This window comes from Parasteatoda tepidariorum, chromosome 6, assembly GCF_982258835.1.
Source record: "Parasteatoda tepidariorum strain Cologne lab strain chromosome 6, Ptep-v5.0, whole genome shotgun sequence".
Lineage (NCBI taxonomy): Eukaryota > Metazoa > Arthropoda > Arachnida > Araneae > Theridiidae > Parasteatoda > Parasteatoda tepidariorum.
In genome coordinates, this window is record NC_141760.1 from 58,344,781 (window position 1) to 58,364,230 (window position 19,450).

Below are 19,450 nucleotides of genomic sequence, written 5' to 3' on the forward strand. Positions count from 1 at the left end.
TAACTTGGGAAAAGTTGAAAAAATAAGTTAACTTGGGAAAACGTAATAAGTTAACTTTTTCAAAAATGCATCGCGACATTAAAATTTGTACTTATTTGTTATGAGTGATAATGTTTGTGGGAGTAACGAAAAAGTAGGTTGCTCACACATGGTACTTACAACAGAGAGATAGAATATGAGAGGTTGGAATCCAAACACACATAAAAGTAGACACACACAGATGTTCCAAACACACATAAAAGTAGTCTGCAACTCAATATAGAGGGGGGGGGACTATAAAAATTTTCAGTCTAGGCTTAAGAAAATTAAATAGAACATGTTAGGAGCTTAAGTTCATTTTGATGGCCAATTAAACGTTTCAAATTAATTTAAAAACTAATTTTGACTTTTGGGCGAAAATACTCATTTGGTTCTACTATCTTTTAGTTCTTTAACAATGCCATTAAACTGAATATTTTTTTTAAATTTATTTTCCTGAGTATTATACAGTATTACAGGTCTGTGTTTTATTTTATCATTGAGAAGTTTAGTTATTATTCCAAATTAATAAAAAATCAAACCTGTATAATAAGCATTTATTTTTTTAATAGTTATTTTTTCCTTTACTTTTGCTCCATTTTTTTCAAAAGATAATGGAAATATTACAGTATGGTACAGGACTATTATTTTAATCACTGTTTATTATATGCATAATAATCGAATTATTAAGTGAATGTGAATGACATTGCTGGTTTACCCTAATTTGATTTATAAATAACAAATAAGTACACACAGTTTGATTTCAACAAAGTTGATTATTTGTTTTATTACCCATCAAAAGCGACATTAAGCCATTTAGTGTAGGTAAATATATATACATATATTGTTTACAATGTTAGGATATATTGTACTCAACGTTTTAACTACAAATTTACGATGATGTTAAATTTGTCCAAATCTGAAAAATACCTCAAAGAGCACAAGATCTGAAAATAAGAATATGTGAGAGACAAAAGTTAAATGTGCTCAAACTTGTGAAATACGAATTCATACTTACTCATATATAGGCTAGTATATATTTATACTTCCAAAACAAATTTCATCGTTATTTTTTTATCATTCCTTTTTTGTTGCTCATTTGACTGAAACTCGATGGTTCTTTTCCTGTTTTTTGTCAAACTTAGACGAAATTTTATTTATAATATTTCTGAAAACAAAACAAAATATTTTTCCCGATTTAATTTTTATCTATATAAATACAATTTAAATAAAGAATGAATCTTGAAACATCTTCCTTGTAAACAACGAAATCTACACAAATATAACGTCATACAAAACTTAAATTTATACTCTAAAATAAAAATAATTATTTAAAAGAGTTTGATTGGAAAGTACTTTTACCTTTTGCTTTTTTTTTAGTTTATGCAATAACCTCTTAAACATTAATTTATATAGGGCATGAGCAATGTTCATTCTCTTAATGTACCCATTTAAGTCCTGCACATAGTTCAGTGATATAAAAAAATAACAAAATATCGTCACGCCCTAAATTTTTGCGTAAACACTAAATAAAAATATTTAACTTTCAGAAAGTAATTGATTTTTTTCAATACTTTACATGCATTTAATCCCCGATGATAATATTTAATACTTAATTGAAAAAGACTTCACCTAAGCAATTAATTGAAAGAAATGAAATTGGTACTCAAGTATAAATTAAAAATTGAGCGATATCCAACGTTAACAATGTTATAATACACGTTTATCAATGAAATAAGCGAATCATTCACTAAACTAAATTATTAAGCATGATAAAAGATAACTTCATTAACTAGCTACTTCTATAAATCCCTTTATCTATACTTAAAAATATCATAAAATAACATTAAAAATTTATAAATGCCGCAATTGCACTCAAACCGAAAGAAGAACTGCAAATAATTGAAACAGTTTAAAAAATATTATGAAAAAAGTTATATTAATGTCATATATAACCATAGTATTAACCTAAGTGTAAATATATAATTTAACATATCAAAATTCGTAAGTTTACCTTCAAAAATCTAATTTAAAATCTCATTACCATTATTGCCTTTTCTATAAACAATAAATTCATGTATGAAACTAAAATTCCTTTAGACTCGGTGCCGATAACGGGTTCCTTTAACAAATTGTTGTTAAATGAGCGTTACTTATTCAAAGTATGTTGCTGTCACCGAAACATGTATGACAAATCTCTCAGTGTAACAATATTATTAATCATCGGCCATGGAGAGGAACGATAATCGTCGTTAAGCATTTATAGCTCAACTTCTCCTCTGTACATATTACGATACATTAAACTTAGGGTGGATTTTCTTATCAGAACAATTGTAATGCCTTGTTTAATTCATCATCTAGTCCGCTTTGTCAATTTATGATATCATTAATTTTATTAGATCATAAACATTATCGCATTGTAAAACCTTTATTATAAGGAAACATTGGAGGCCTAGTTTAGAATTTGAAAAATAAAATTCTATTAAATTTTAAGCAAATATCTCACTTCTGCATATAATACAATCGTAGCTGAGGAAAGATTTCCTTATAGAAAAATGGCACTTTAATTTTTAAGATCAGATTAACTTAAATGTTTTTGATGTTACCCGAAATCAACAACAAATATCTGCCAAAATAGGTCAAAATACCAGCTTTGAAATTAATATTGTTTACTAGATATTTTTATTATTGCTTAAAATTCTGAAATGTATATTTATCCTATCAATAGAGGCTTCGGTGTAAGAAATTATAAGAAGTATTGGAATATGTAAAGGTTAGTAGAGAAGTTATCGATAAAATGGATATAAATAAAAGTAGCTATGTATATTAACAGGATATCCAAAGTAAATACTATTTTGATGAAATAAGTAAAACAATGAAAAGTACAATCTTTAAGTAATAATCTCTAATAGTAGGCTGGAAGCCCACCTAAGTGAGAATGGCAAAATTTACCGCGATTCTGTCTCTATGGGAACACCAAAAAGCTCGGTAATTTTTGCCAAAGCTCTTTGGTTATGATTTTGGTAAAATTAACAATAAGATATAGTTCTACACTATATGATAAAATTTGATAAATGTGGTAAAAATTGGTAAATTTATCATGATACCTATTATTCGATTGAATTTACTTTTCAATTTTATATTTTTTACGAAATGTGTGGTAATAAGAGCTTATAATTTTAAAAACCTGAATACCTGGTAAGCAGTTACCATATAAGTAATAATATTAATATTTTTCAAATTAAATGTTATCAAATTAAATATAATTATCAAATTAAATATAATTAAATATTTATCAAATAAATAGCTTAAAATTGCGTAATTTGGTTTTATTAACAAGAATCAGAGTTTTTTGAATGAAATCTAATTACGATATATTTTGCTAGTTTTATCAGATTATTTTCTCCATTCAGATTTAGAGCAATGATTCAAACTTGTATGGGCAATAAAGGTGGTCAGTGCGTAACACTGACCACAATACCGCTTGTTTGAAGATTCTAGAGTTTTAACCTCAATAATATTTTTGGACGTTAAATGTCCGATCTAGAACAGCTTTTTAAAATAGTAATAATAACAATATTGGCAAAATATACAATATTATTGATAAACAAAATAGTAGTATTGATAATCTAAAGACTAGTAGCATTGATAAACTGCATAATAGTAGTATTTATTAACCAAAATATAATATCTTATACTATAATACGAGGAATGGTTGCCAAGTCGAAAATCGCCCCAGAATTAATAAACTCCGGTAAACTTGGGGGTCTGGGGTTTTTGGCCACGAGGAATCGATTGGCGCCGGTTTTGAAACGCTACGGTCGAGCAGTTCGGAGTTACAGATAGGATATTTTCAAACTTTATTAGTTCGCCATAATGGCTATAAATACTTTTCTCCACTCTTATAAATGTATGCTAATGCGAACCTTACAATTGAAATATTAATTTTCGACAACTTAAACCAATAATATACGAAGGAATTAATAATTTAATTGTAAGGTTCGCATTAGTTTACATTTATCAAAGTGGAGAAAAGTTTAACTTTTCTGTTAAAATCACCGTCAACAAAGTCCGACATTTCAACATTCATCAGATTTCAAGCTACATTTTCAACATGCGGAACGCACCTCTACATGAAATTCTTCAAGGAGCCGGAATTTTGGAACAACAAGCGATCAGCTCAATTCTACCCGCAAATGGACAACTAGAAGATACCGTCATTGTCAGAATGCTTCTCCATTACGCCGAACAAGCTTACCCGACCGTCAAAGTTGCCGTACTTCACCCTGAATTTGTCGAACGCTTCTACGTTACAACAGCGGATGGCGCTTATGAAGGAATGACTCTTCTCAACGATATCAGCGACCAGAACAAGGCTTCCAACTATCTATACGGCGTTCAACAAGGATTCGACGTGCTACTCATTCCCATTCACAAGAGAGCTCAAATGGATAGAGGCGAGCACTGGATGCTAGGAATTTACGAAGCAAGCTATGGAGAACATCAACTATTAGTCTGCGATCCAGTCGACAACCCGCTGCCCATCGATGCTGTTTTGAGAAAAATACTGCGACACGTTTTGAATACCGTTGTTACGAATGAAAAGCTGAAAGCATGCATCGTGAAACCTCGCAATAAAACGCTTACAACCACCAAGATGACGCGTCTACCTGCGGAGTTTACATCGTCTTTTATGCTCGACAATACCTCTCTCATCGACGCCTTTTCCTGGACAAGAATTTTCAAGAAGCGGATGAACGGAAGCAAATTTACGAATTCGTTGTGAACAGTGTCTTTAATTGTATAATTTTTTGTTATCAATTACATTTTATTTCCTATGACTTTTCAAACTTTACCTTTGTATAGAATAGTTCCAAACTCTAACTTTGTTTAGATAGTTTACAATGGTGTGCACTTTAACCGGTTATCTTTTCACCAATGGTTTCACAAATTTTCTTATGGCATGTATTGTTTTGATAAATCACAATTGAAAATTTAAATCTTCGAGTTAGCTTCGATACCTGTTTTCTCCGAGCGGAGCTCGGTCACCCGCTGGTAAATATAAAATTGAAGTATCACTAAAATATCCTTGAAATATGTGATTCCTTTACTCAGTTACATTATTAAGCACAGTTAAAAAATTACTAGCGTTAACTATCTTTCTCTATAAATCTATAACCATAAATCATAAGTCTGATTTAGAAATCACTGGTTTCAAGCAAATCACTGAAATCACTAGCTTCATATCTGTTAACCTATCAATTTCTTTTTTATGTATATAATTTTCTTAAAATGTTTTAAAAACCTTAGCAAAACATTTATTTCTTCTCAATTCAAAATACCAAAGATGACAATTATTTTAAAGGAAATTAAATACTCTGATAATTTTTAAAAACTGTAATCTCGAAAAATTAAGAATAATTTATAGTTATTTCTGAAGCATGAATAATACCTCCAACAAGTATATAATATTAAGTAATAGTTAAAAATTTTATTGTTTTGGTTCAGTTAAATTTTAGTTAAAATCCAGGCACATCTGCCACTTCTTACAAAAAATGAATCTAAATTTCAATTTGTTAGAAGAAAAAAAATTCTCATATCAAGGGAAAAAAAGTTATATGTCTTATTAATTTTATTTCGAAAAATATTAATCAAAGCAAAAGTTGATTAGAAATTCCCTGAACATCTAGCCAAAAACTGTACATTACATCAAAATTATTCATTGTTCTTCTACAATAGATTCATCACAGTTGAACTTCATGACATTAATCTAATGCATAAAAAATTATAATAAATTGATTTAATCTTGCATAACTGATAGATTTTTAATATTTTTTTTGGAAATGAATTTAAGAATGGAAGTAGGAAAAGATAGGAATGTACTAGATTCAATTAAATATGATTTGGTCATTAATAAAGAGAAATATTATATACTCATTCTCTATATTTTGTAAAGGACTATAAAATTACAATACTTATCATAGAAGCTTGAATATCGGAAGGAAAAATAGATTTTTTTTCTTAATTATGTTTAACAACTACAGTGTAAAAAATTCCGGATCAAATTACGTTAAAAAGTACCGGCACCCAGACTGTCAGTCTTTTTTTATCATAAAATCCATTTTCGTCAGAACGTGCTACGGTACAAACATTTTGATATGCCGTAACTTTTGCAGATATGATTATCGTAATATCAATAAATCATTCTAATTAAATAAATATTAGTGTAAAAATTACGGTATAATATTTTGAGGTTAAAATGCACTGTTAAAATTTTCATTCCAAAATTACTGTAAAATAATCAGCAGCTGTCTGTCCATCTAATAAACGGTAAAGTTTACGCTTAGGAATTCTTTTTGCCTTAATGGTTTTGAAACCATTTACAACTACTATGGTTAAAAAAACATAAATAAAAAACGGTTTTTAACCATTTAAAACTAGCAACAACAAAAAAATACTAGACTTCGCATGCTAAGCAAATTTATGGTCCTGCCATCTATGCGTTAATGAAAGTATCGTATTTCAGGATGACAAATTAGGGATGCAGGATAATAGAAACTCTTCATGCGAAGGGAATAGAGGAAATAACTGGATGACAATTCTAGAACTCGAACCCCCGCTCTGTCTGTCATGAGACTCACAGATTAGACCTCGTGGCTGTAATATATGCCCAGCTGCAAGAAACAACTTGATTCCTAACAATGGTTCCAACAATGGTTCCTAATGAACCATAAGTGGTTCATTAGGAGGACCTAGACGATGCGATAAAATTCTGGTTGCTTAACCGTATTAAGTAATAGCAGTTAATAAACGCTTTTCTCACTGTTCACAGTTTGAATTCCATCTTATTTATGGTCATTTGACTACTTTGTTTGAGTATGGTACATTAACAATTAAATAAATTGTTATTTAACCATTTTTTCAGACAAATTTCTAACCGTGTCGATAAAATGGATTTTATGGTAAAATGGCTTATACGAGTGATACTCCGTAGATGCCGTTACTTTATACCAGGGGTCCCCAACCTTTTTGTACCAAAGAGCAAATACCAGAATATCGGTCGAATGGCGGGCACCATTTATCTTTTCAAGATAAATTTATAGTTGGTAGACATAGGAAATAATACACACTGCATATAATGCACAAAAAAATTTTATTTTAAAAATTAATTTAACATATGAATATAATTAGTATTAATATCCTTGAGTAAAATAAATTATTACGAAATTGCTTGCAAAACATACAAAGTATGAGTTCATATATGCAATTCGCGAGTGGTCAGCTATATTTTGCTTTGTGCTTATATCTGTGGGGATGGCGATTTCTATTTTGGTTGTGTTTATCATCCATATTGAAATAGTAAAAAATATTGCTTAACATTTTATGGGAAAATGGAAAACTGAAGTATTTTATCGTTAGGCACAAGCAGCGGGCGCACCTAAACCGATCGAAGGGCGCCATGGTGCCCGCGGGCATAGGGTTGGGGACCCCTGCTTTATACCATAATTTGATCCGGAATTTTTCTACATTTAAACAAAATGAAGAACATTTACAGTAAGTTTGTTTAACCATGTTGCAACTAAACTTTTTTATAGAACGTTCCATAACGAAAAAAAAAACGCTTCCTCAATTATGCAACCTCTTCATATCATATTCAACCCCGTAAATCACATGGCTTTAAATCAAGTCAATGTTGTTCATAAATTTTAAGCATTTTTATAAGGTTTCATTTGGCATATGCTTCGTGAATGGAAGGAGAAAAAACTTATTTTTATTTTTAAGAAAATTTATTAGTATTTTCAGCTTATCAAAATCTCATTGAACTTTTTCGATCCAGGAAAATGCTTACGTGTGTTAAATGTCAATGAGCTTCAAAAAGTTAGATATAAAATATTTTTTCAGTTTTCAGAAACAGTCTATCTTGATACTCGGGTTGCAAAAAGCAAAGCTTTCCAGCAACAACCCGTTGTAGACCAGAGGTGTCACGGATATTAAAGTTTCACGATTTCGGGACCAATAATGCGTGGCTATGTGATCAGCATTGCCCATCGATCACCTTTACTTCTCAGAAGTGATTGTACCCATCAAGTTGAAGCTGGGTGCACTTCAACCCAACAGGGAAAATCAAATCCCTGTTGTTCTCAATGATAGTTCAGTGCCTTAATCACTGAACCATTTGATTATAACTTAAAATAATGAAAACGTTTCAAAGATTGATTAACTGAACCAAACACTTTGGAATTCAGAACCATTAAAATAGATTACTACTGTTTTTTAGAGAATAGATTACACCACAAAACCGTAATTATACTTATACCAGTATGATTATTTTGAAAATTTCAATACGCTCTTTAAGCCATATATTGAAGTCTAAAATTAAAACTCAATAAAGTTTAGTTGGTTTAATAAACTGAATTCAGAAAATCAATAAATGTACTGAAAAAGCTCCTGAAATAGAATACTTGCTTCTATCATGAACTACCGAAATATCCTTCACGATTTTTTATACTTTCCTAAACTGCTTCCAGACAGAACAAACTACAATGCTGATAAATACCTTTACCAAAGTAATTTTCTTTTCTTATAATGCACTAAGCTTTTGAATAAGCTTCTCCAAAAGAGCTATTTTAATCTATTATACTTGATTCAAAAGATCTTTTGTCCTCTGAGTTGTGTTTAAAATTACTAATGGACAAAAGAAAACTAAATACTATAGCCTCAATTACAAATTGTAAAAATTATTTGACTTTTAACAGAAATACAGTTTAAATTTGCTGCACCTTTTATAAGATGCCAAGTTGAACTAGAGTTGATACTTGAACAGGGATGTAGTTAGCATCTTATTAATGTTTCTGAAAACTTTCAAAATACTATGGTTAGCGGCACCAATTTTATGGTACTCTCAAACAAGTTTTTTCTAAAATTGCTCTTGAAAACGTACTTCTCCAATAAAAAATATTAAATCGAGTTAGCAAAAATAAGTTTAAATGAAATAATAATATGAAATGTAACTAAAACTAAATTTTTAAATTAACTAAAGAAATTTCCAAAAGTCTAAATTATATCAGCACAAACACAAAAGATGTATCAAAATAAAAGAAAATATCATTTTTCCTATATTTTTTTTCTTATAATTCTTTTACAAATCTTAGGATGTTTTTTTATGAGCACGGATGAATTTTATGATTCGTAAAATTACTACCATAAACGTAACATTACGCTTAAAGGCTCTGAGATCTAAGCTATTTGGGACTCATATGAAACTGGTAATCAAAAAATTATGACCCTCTCAGATGTTGGATACCGTAACTTAGAAATAACATGACCACGTGTTGTTCAGATTTCAGCAAATGCTTGTTTGATACTTTGCATTATAATGAAAGTTGCATTTTTAGGGAATGCAGGATTTTTAATGACTCTAACTCGTATTAGCAAAGTAGTGATCATACCAAAAAACACAATCTTTGATTTTATGAGGAATTTTGATGATAGAATTTCGAATGCAGCATTTAACGACTAGTCATGGTTTTCCTGAATATACGTAATCAGCATATAAAGAGATAGTTGAGCTTCATCTCTTTTCTTTAAATATTTCATTTAAAAATAATGACAGATTAATTTCGTATTTAAAAGAGACTTAAATAGTTAATACTTAGCTTTGTAAAGTGGTTATTTTTGGGATACATAAAAATACTAATATATTAAACCTCGAAAAAAGAAATGGTGGTGGCGAGGGGTGCCACAGAATAATATTCGCCTTGCAGATAAAAACAATTTGCTACTTATTTACACATGGTATTAGAATTTCCATTTTTTAGAGGATAGCGCACTAGCCTCCCAATATTGTGATCAAAGAATTATGCTCCGGCCTCGCAATGACCGTAGAGCTGGCTTGAAATATCCTCAGGGGTAGACAAATCATGGGTTAGAATATCCTGGCTGTCGGGTTAATCACGGTTTTCCTTTTAATGTAACACAAATATTATTTCTATTAAATAGTCTTCCACGAAGGCTAGTTTGTCCCAACGTTTGATTCTAGAGTTCTTTTTCTTCTGAGCTAGGCTCTGAAGTACAAGGCTATGGAGTTTGAGCATTGATAGTCATCAACTCTAAAATAAGTCGGCTGTTAGATGCAGGTTATAAAAATAAATTTAAAAAATAAGAAAGTACTCTAATATAAAGGCTGCAAAAGTTTTTAAGGAGAAAGAATCGTGAAATAATATGATTTTTAGTTTAAAATTCTCGTTATTTCTCTTTTGTGGATCCCCGGGAATCAGGTTAACGAGAGCTCAACGTGAAAGACTTCTTTTTTCTCCTCTTATTTTGCTCACGTTTTTTTTCTTTTCCGAACTGTATTTAAAATGCATTTTTTCTTTCATCTAGAACTTTTTAATTTCTGAAGATTTAGATTATTTTATTTTTATTTACTGCACAGAGAAACAAAATTCTGGTCTTCAGAGAAACAAAATTCAAAAACTGATATTTACAGAAGTATGGCAATGTGCTTTGAAAAAACTTAATATCTTTTTTAAGTTATTTTTCTCTAAATTATTACTAAATTTATTATTTATTTCATTTACCATAATATAACAATATGCATGATTACATACATGAATTCCTATTTTTGGTGCAATTAACGTTTGAAATATTTATATTCCTTCACTTACTTAAGACCTGAGGTCCACGTGTGTGTACCTAAATTTACTAGCAGTATAATTCCTATTTTCTTTATCATATTATTATACCGTAAACCGGGGCGAGTCTACCCATCCAGGGGCGAGTCTACCCATTTTAGTTTTATTTAATTTTCACTATTTTAAATTGCAAATCAAAATTTTTTTACCGACGGAGGACTTAGTTCAGACTCTTAGGAAGATGGCGCTGTAGTAGTTTGATCCGTTTTTATTTATTTGGTGTCTTTTTAACCGACCTGTTCAAACGTCTTTTGAGAGATTTGTATTGAAAATCAGCAAACTTTTAGTTGGTGCTCGGTAAGTCTATTATTATTATTACTATTTTCACTTTGGTTAAGTGATAAACTTATCTAAGACTAAGATTACATTAATTTTATCTGAAAAGAAACAAAAAGAATGTAAGTTTTGCTGTTGTAAACAAAGAGCCAGAATTCGCGGGGCGAGTCTACCCATTCGTATTTAGTTTTAATAAAGCATAATAATATAATTTAGAACTTTTTTTATATTAAACTTAAGTCATTTTAAATGAATTTGAGTATATTATTTTAATTCTGCATTGATACATTTATCATTAATAAGAAAATTTATAGGTTAAATATAAATTTAAATATAAAATATGTTTATTTTACCTATTTTTTCAATTTTTATATTACAAAATTAACTTTTTTTTATTTAATGCAAGTTAAATAAATTATTATTTATTATTACAGATGGTTCTAAATTATATTCGCAAAACATATGGATTTGAATGTTTCAAAAAAATGCCACCTGAGATGGAAAAAGCTATCCAAAGGATAAAAGCAAAACAATAACAATATTAATTTTAATTAATTTTTATCAACAATAATCAGAAAAAAATGTTATTTTATAATGTTAATGATTATAAAAACAAAACTGTGATCAAAATGTGATAATCGATCAAATACTCAATTTGTGTTATTTTATGAATAAAAAAATGGAATATATAATAAAGTTATGAATTTTACTTCATAAATATCCTATATAGTAACTAAAATAACAATTTAATAGTAAAATTTGATTATTTACAATGTTAACATTCATTTTAGTAGAATGGGTAGACTCGCCCCATACGAGAGATTTGTCAGCAGTTCTATAAAAATATACAGTAACAGTGTAACTGTTAATATTTTCTAAAATCAATTTCACAGCTTTAAAGAGGGATAAATAGCAATTCCGAAACACCTATTAAAAGCCTTTTTTCCATAATATTTGCAAAAGTTTGACTACTTGAAAGTTGACAAACTGAAAAAATGGGTAGACTCGCCCCAGTTTACGGTAGTAGTAAAATAGAAATTTGGAACTGTAAAATATGTTTTGATAAACTCATTTATATTTAAGTAGTGAAGAGGAGGCTAGTGACATTTCTACTAATAAAAAAATATATAATTTTTGTAATAAATCATAATATGCGGTATTTAAATCATTATGTTGGTAATTTTTCCGTTTGTATGATAATGGGTTAATGGAAATTCTGATTATCAAAATAATAGTTCTCATTAGCACACTTTTAGAAAAATCAAAAACTCATAAGTAAATTTAACCGAGCTATTTGTTTTCAAACCATGCTGTATGGTATAGTAAAATCATCCAAGTTTACCACATTTACTATCGAACAGAATGATAATTTTACTGTTAATTTTACCATAAGTCATTACCAAATCGCGTCGACTACACCTGGAAGGCGACGCACCACGAACGTGAAATTTGCAGGACAGATAAAACATGTTGTGGCATGCAAATGATTAACTTATCAGCGCATTCATGCAAAGCAGGCGGTGGGAGCGACACCTACAATATATATAAAAAAATAGATTTAACAGTAAGTTTCTCATACAGAAATTGAATTAGAGTGTTGCTCTTGGGCAAAAGTGTTTCTGTTATGCCTCGTGTAAGAAGGAGAAATGTCTACCAGCTCGTCTCTGAGTTTGATCGAGGTCGAATTGTAGCCTACCGGGATTGCGGTTTATGATACCGAAGTATTGCTGCTCGTGCTGGTCGATATTCCATAACTGTCAGCAGAATATGAAATTCATATTTTCATGACAGTCGTATAGAACGCCGTGCAGCGGCATCCCGTCACCGTCAGCCGAGAAGACAGACAATCCACATGGCCTTGAGGGATCGTATAGCTACGTCACGAACCCTGAGTCAACAAATGGGGCCATTTGCTAGACAACAAGTGTCTGCTCGAACAGTTCGAAGACGTTTGCAGCAGCATGGACTGTCAGCACGGCAACCATCTCTTCGGCTACTCTTGACTCTGCATCAGAGGCAGGTCGCCTCCAATGGTGTGATCAACGACGAACCTGGATGCAGGAATGACATGATGTCGCCTTTTCAGACGAATCCATGTTCTTTATACGCCATTGGATACACGTCTCGATCACCTCTTGTTCGCATTGCCGGCACTTTGAACAGCAGCCGTTACATTTCTGGTGTGATAGGGCCGGTTGCTCTGCCTTATCTTCGAGGCCTCCATAACTCTACGTTTAAACAGGACAATGCACGACCGCATGTTGCCAGCACTGTCCTGACCTTCCTTGACACAGAACATGTTCGCCTGTTGCCCTGGTCAACACATTCTCCTGATCTCTCACCAAATGAAAACGTCTGGACAATGGTTGCCGAACAACTGGCACGCCACCACTCGTCAATCACTATGGTCGATTAATTTTGCCATAATGTTTCACCTGCATGGAATGCTGTACCCGTCCATGCTATCCAATCTCTGTTCGACTCGATGCCCAGGAGAATAACTGCTGCTATTGCTGCCAGGGGAGGCTGCTATGAGTACTGATTCCTCAGGACCTATACATCTAAATATCCTGAAACTTTTATCACTTGTTCTTCCATTTAAAATGTATGTACACAATAAATATCAATTCTGTTATTTGTATTCCTTCCTAATGTAGCAATTTTAATGGCCAGAAGTGTATTTTTGCTAGTATTTTAAAAACGGGAGCACTGGTTTAGATCACGTATTTTTTCAGCATGTTGCCAAATTTCAAGGGGTGGTTTGCAAATAATCACCTGTTTCTGGCGTTATGTGCTTTAGGCACAGTATCGAAATAAGAAATTCCGTTGATGAAAACCATTTTTAAAGATTAAAATGTGTGCAGTCACTTAAATATAATCTTTATAAAATATTCTAAAAATAGAAGCAGACGAAACCACTATAAAGATTTAAATATCCGTAAAGCTAGTGGGCTCAAAACAAATATGCTGACTAACTTAAGTAATCGAAAATTAAAGACATATTTCACAGTCAGTGGTATTATTGAACTTGAATTTGCTTATTTTTATTAATCTAAATGACATTTTAATTTCAAGGCATTTAAATTTATTAAATTCTAATTCTAAAATATTTTAATTCCAGCTATTAATAATAGCTAAATCAAAATATACAATAATTAAAAATTAATTAAATGTAAAATGTAAACTAAATTTTGAAATAATTAAAACGTAAATAAATGTAAAATGTAAAAAATATATAAAATAATTAAGTGTAAAAATAACTACGATGAGAATAATCAGAATTAATTATTCACATCCTAATTACATTTAATTATTCACATCCTAATTGAAATTAATTATTCACATATTAATTACAATTAATTATCATCTTAATTACAATTAATAATTTACATCTTTTTTGATCACGCATTTTAAATTCTTAAACTTTACATCATCATTCTTTAAATTAAACTATCATAAATTTTACAAAAAAATATCATTGTGCGGAGAAGAAAATTATTTCAAAATTACCGCAATGTGCGGTGTTAACAATTCTATTAAGAAAAATCCTCAATTTTGGTTAAAATATCCAAAATTTATAATTATTATTGCCACAGTAAAAATTATAAAACTGAAAAGTAAATTTAATCGAATAAATGATTTTTATGCCTTGCTCTGCTAAGGTATCATAACTTTATAAAAAAGTCAGTACTTATCAGTGATTCTTACCATGAAGCCAAGCTCACCAACAAGTAAAAAAACGCTAGGTTCTAATTTACACGGGTCACTGGATACCATTAATACACGTGGAATTCAATATTAAAATATCGTGAATATTATACAAATAATTATTTATTGTATACGATATTATTACGAATGTTTCCATTTTTTGGATAGGTGGGGAAAATGTTGACCCCATTGTCGAAATTAGATTAATTGAAAAAATATCACGATATATGTTTGACATTGTTGTTTGCTCATAGTTATGCGTCAAGTGGGTTATGACAAAGAACTCTTGAAAGCAAGAGATTTTTTAAATAGGATACCTGTTAAACACCCAAGCATTAAGCTTAACAACGCATTAAATAAGAACGCCAATATCACACTACAGTATTATTTGGATCTTTTATATTCCATGACGTTTTTTGTTTAAACCTGCAAATATATACAGTGCTTTATTATACACCAATTTTAAGAAATTGATACCAATAAATAGTAATAGATAATCCTGGTTTTGTCTCCTACTCCTCCCTTAAAGCCCCCTTTAAATTTGTCTCTGTAGAATAGTTATTCAAAGATTGCTTTTGTCTAACATTCAACAGAAGGTTTATCTTTGTGTTGAAATTCCATTTGCTTTAATGCCATTTCCTTTTCGTTTGTTTTAAATCAGGTTGAAATGGCTCACTTTACTTTCATCTTAAAGTTCTGAAATCTTTTTTCAGGGCACTCTAAATGGTGAAAGTGCACACTCGAATGGTGAAAGTGCACACTTGGGAATACCTAAATTGTTAAAATCGTATAGAATCCTTTCAACAATTTCTTCAAGTTGTGGTCTTTATATTTCGTATGAAATTTTTTATTTACTATCCACAAAGTCGAGTCTTTTTATACTTATTCTTTATTTTTATCCATTTGTTCAAAAAATGAGCACTGAAATTGCCAATTCATTATAATACATATTCGGGAAAAAGAATTTATGGAATGGAAAAGCATTACTATAAATGTTACCGTTAAAGCTCGAAAGCCCTCTACACATTACTCAGCTGATCTGCTGATTAACAAGGGAAAAACGGAATCAAAATTAAACGTAGATTTCATCAAACGCGATCAATTTACAAACGTAATTTCCGCATTAACGGTTTCCGAATAGTTAACGTTCAAAAGTTTGTTTTTCTTAATCTAACAACTTATATGTTGATTGCTATTGCTTGCTGTTGAAGTATGCCATTAAGGCAGAGGGGTGCGATTGTTCTTGTTTTCCAGTGGCGCCATCTATGGCCAAGAATTCGTCACACCCGTTTTTAGGGCGGACCCATTCATACATCCATTCATTCATCCACAGATCGTAATTTCGACCTGAATCAGAGAACGATCAATCTCCAATTCTGTAATCTTCAAGTCTGATGTTTCACAAATGAGTGATTGTGTTAACGCTGGTGCTGGTGTGCACTGTGAAATTTTCTGCCTGTATACTCCCATCGACATTTACAGATCAGCTTTCGATGGCGAGATTGCTGCCATTTAGCAGGCCCTGTCACATCTTCGGCCGCTTTTAGATTCCTTTTCAAAAGTTGTAATACTATCCAACTCAAAGGCTGCACTTCAAGCAATTAATGCTCTCAGTCACTCTCGAACTTTAACCATCGATACTTGCTCAAATCTCCTCAAATGGTTTGCCAGTAATACCAAGATCGTGACTCTCCAGTGGATTCCGGGCCACTGTGGAATCCAGGGAAACGAGGCGGCCGATCTCCTGGCAAAAAAGGGGGTCTGATCTGATTTGATAAAAATCTGACAGATCAGACAACCAGCTCATGACAACCAAAGAAATTTATTTGAATATCTATCCGATTTTAACATATGATTTGTTTATTTTTAAATGAAACTGTAATTAATGATTATTTTGTAGAGCGTAATTTTTATGGCACAACTATTCCTAAAGTGCAACTAATTATGAAATTATGTATTAAACGCCATCTGGTGGTAACATTTCTAGCAACTACTTTTTGCAATGAATGAAATTACCATTCTATATAGAGGCATTCGCTAAAATTAATAATTTTCGGATGACTATTTTCTCGACTGTATACAACTTTAAAATAATGGACAACTCGTGAGACAAATTTTTATTTTGTGACGTAACTACTTTAGCTGCTAACTAAGCTTCAAGCCAAAACGTAAACATTTATTTAATAAACTCTAGTCCTTTGATCTGAATATTAAAAAAAATCGGTTCTGAAACGTTCTGAGAGGCTTTCTTTTCCTCATACATAAGCAAAACAAAGGTTATTATGTAATAAACCGGTTAAACCTCTTTATTTGCTTCAGAGAGCACGTTACTTATGAGGCAAATAAACATATAAACAATTATGTGCAGTTTTTCTATAGAAATAACTCCTCTAGCCATGAAGTCTAAGGCCGTCTGCTGCTATGGAAGGAAGAAATAGGGCAATTCAAAGAGGGAAGTTTCTTTCTCCTTGATTCATTCGCTCGCCACCCCGAGTGAAAACCGGTCTTAAATAATGCCCATCTCTCCTACTTGAAATAACCAATATCTCGTAACCATGGTTACCGCCATCACTCTAGACGAATGGCATGGGGAGTTGTTTACATAGACAAACTATACAATTGAAAGTTTGCACCCCGTGTATAGTGCGGCTTTGAGGAGAACTCCTCCAGATTTAAAGTCTGGGATTGTCTGCTGCTATGGTAACAAGCGAGAGCACGTTTCTAAGAGGGGTGAAATGGTGGAAAGAAGATGTCGATTGATTTACTCACGACGAAGATCAAGACAAAACTATTCGTCCCACATCCCTCTTCGAAGTGACCTTTCCTCGTAACCATTGTACCCGCCACGACGAGAGACGGGTGTCTGGAGGAATTCTTCTGAAGCCGCACTATATAGTGCGGCTTTGAGGAGAACTCCTCCAGACTGAAAGTCTGGGGCTGTCTGCTGCTATGGTAACAAGCGAGATCACATTTCTAATGGGGTTGAAATGGAGGAAAGAATGTGTCGATTATTTTACTCACGACGACCTACGCTAAGATTAAGACAAAACCATTCATCCTACACCCCTATTCGAAGTGACCTTTCCTCGTAACCATAGTACCCGCCACGACGCAAGACGGGTGTCTGGAGTAGTTCTCCTGAAAGCCGCACTATACATCGTCAATTGTTGGTGTTTACTTTTTTTCTGCTGCTCTTCCTTTTATGTAAGTTATATAGCTAGTTTTTAAGTTTTTAAACCTGAAATCTTAATATTAAAAATATATATATATTTAGAATATCGTCTTGAATGCTGTTTCGAAACGATGTGACGTTGTTATTTTGTTATGTTGCAGCGCCGACGAAAAGATCGACAGTACTTTCCCAACGAATGTCGTAGTGAGGAACAACGGTAGCTGCACTTACATCCCGCCCGGAATCTTCAAAAGTACGTGTAAAATTGACATCACATGGTTCCCCTTCGATGATCAAAAGTGCGAAATGAAATTTGGGTCTTGGACCTACGATGGCTTCCAACTAGATTTGCGATTAGCCAGCGAAGAAGGGGGAGACCTGTCCACGTACATCTCTAATGGCGAGTGGATCCTGATTGGTGAGTTTATTTATTTTATCTGCTATTTCATAACCACTAGACCTATGAATCGTGACATAAATACCGGGTCACGGGTTTTTACGTGATAGGTCGTCGAAGCATTTATGGAAAAAATTCAATTATTTAACTCTTCTATAGAGTGTTTCCTTTTTTTCCAACATGAGCAATACAGATTTGCAACGAACAGAAGAACTAACCATTTGCATGCCAATGTTGAAAAAACTGAACATGGATTTAAAGTGAAAAATTATTGTCTGAATAATATTATTTTTCATATCTTTAAAATTCACATTGTAAAATTAATTTTGTTTCTTTAGTTATTTTATTTTTAATGAGTTTTGAAAACTTTACATAATTTTTAAAAAAAATTTCTGCTTCTTATACGTTTTGCCGGGAGTCTAATTTTTATAATATGACAACAATACTTACAAGCTTTTAGGGATAATATAACCCTATATTGGGCCTATATTAATCCTATATTAATCTTTATTGTGTAATTTTAAAATCAAAACTTTAGTTTAAAACCTACTGTGCAATTTCTGAAACATAGGCGTTTTAAGGAGTAATTTAGTAATTTAAAAACAATATTTATTAGGAGTATTTTTTTTTTAATTTTAGGTGATTCATTGAATTTTATGCTTCGTGCATTGAGTTATGTTGTGTATTTACATTTAATTGGTATTATTTTACAAGGTAAATAATGATGTTTGAATGGTAAAAGAGGATGGACGTGTTTAGGCTCAAATTCTTTTAAAAAGAATTCCCAGGTGGATTTTAACAGAGTGATGGTGGCAGAATACTTAAAATGTAATCTAAGATATAAACTCATTCATACTCAGTGTTTTTCTCTTTTCTGGAAATTCGAAATGACAATGTGGTGAGGTTCATGGGGCTGCTATGCTTTTTTGCGCTTTCTATCAATGATAAAGTTGAAATTTAGCATGAAAATGATTTTTAAATAAGTTCCCAACAATGGTATTAAATAGATTCCTGTAATTGATTGTTCTTTTTTTCTGATACTTTCGATTTATTTCACTTTCGTGATAAGTGTGTTGTTGTCCAGTGAGTTAAAGAAAAGTGTATCCCGTTTTACATTTGTCTCATTTATAAATTTTGCTAGATCCTAGCACCCACGTCTAACAAACACTTGCCTTTCTAGAAGCA

At 31.6% G+C, this 19,450-nt stretch overlaps 1 protein-coding gene across 11 annotated transcripts in view; it reads left to right on the forward strand.

Annotated features, from left to right (window-relative positions):
* LOC107447394 (neuronal acetylcholine receptor subunit alpha-7-like) overlaps positions 1-19,450 on the forward strand; it is a 414,295-nt gene that overhangs the window by 289,832 nt on the left and 105,013 nt on the right. For all 11 annotated transcript variants that reach the window (XM_071178635.2, XM_087165901.1, XM_087165900.1 and 8 more), the window contains exon 5: positions 18,030-18,286. In XM_071178635.2, coding sequence (XP_071034736.1) covers positions 18,030-18,286 — 257 coding nt within the window. The remainder of the gene's footprint in view (positions 1-18,029; positions 18,287-19,450) is intronic.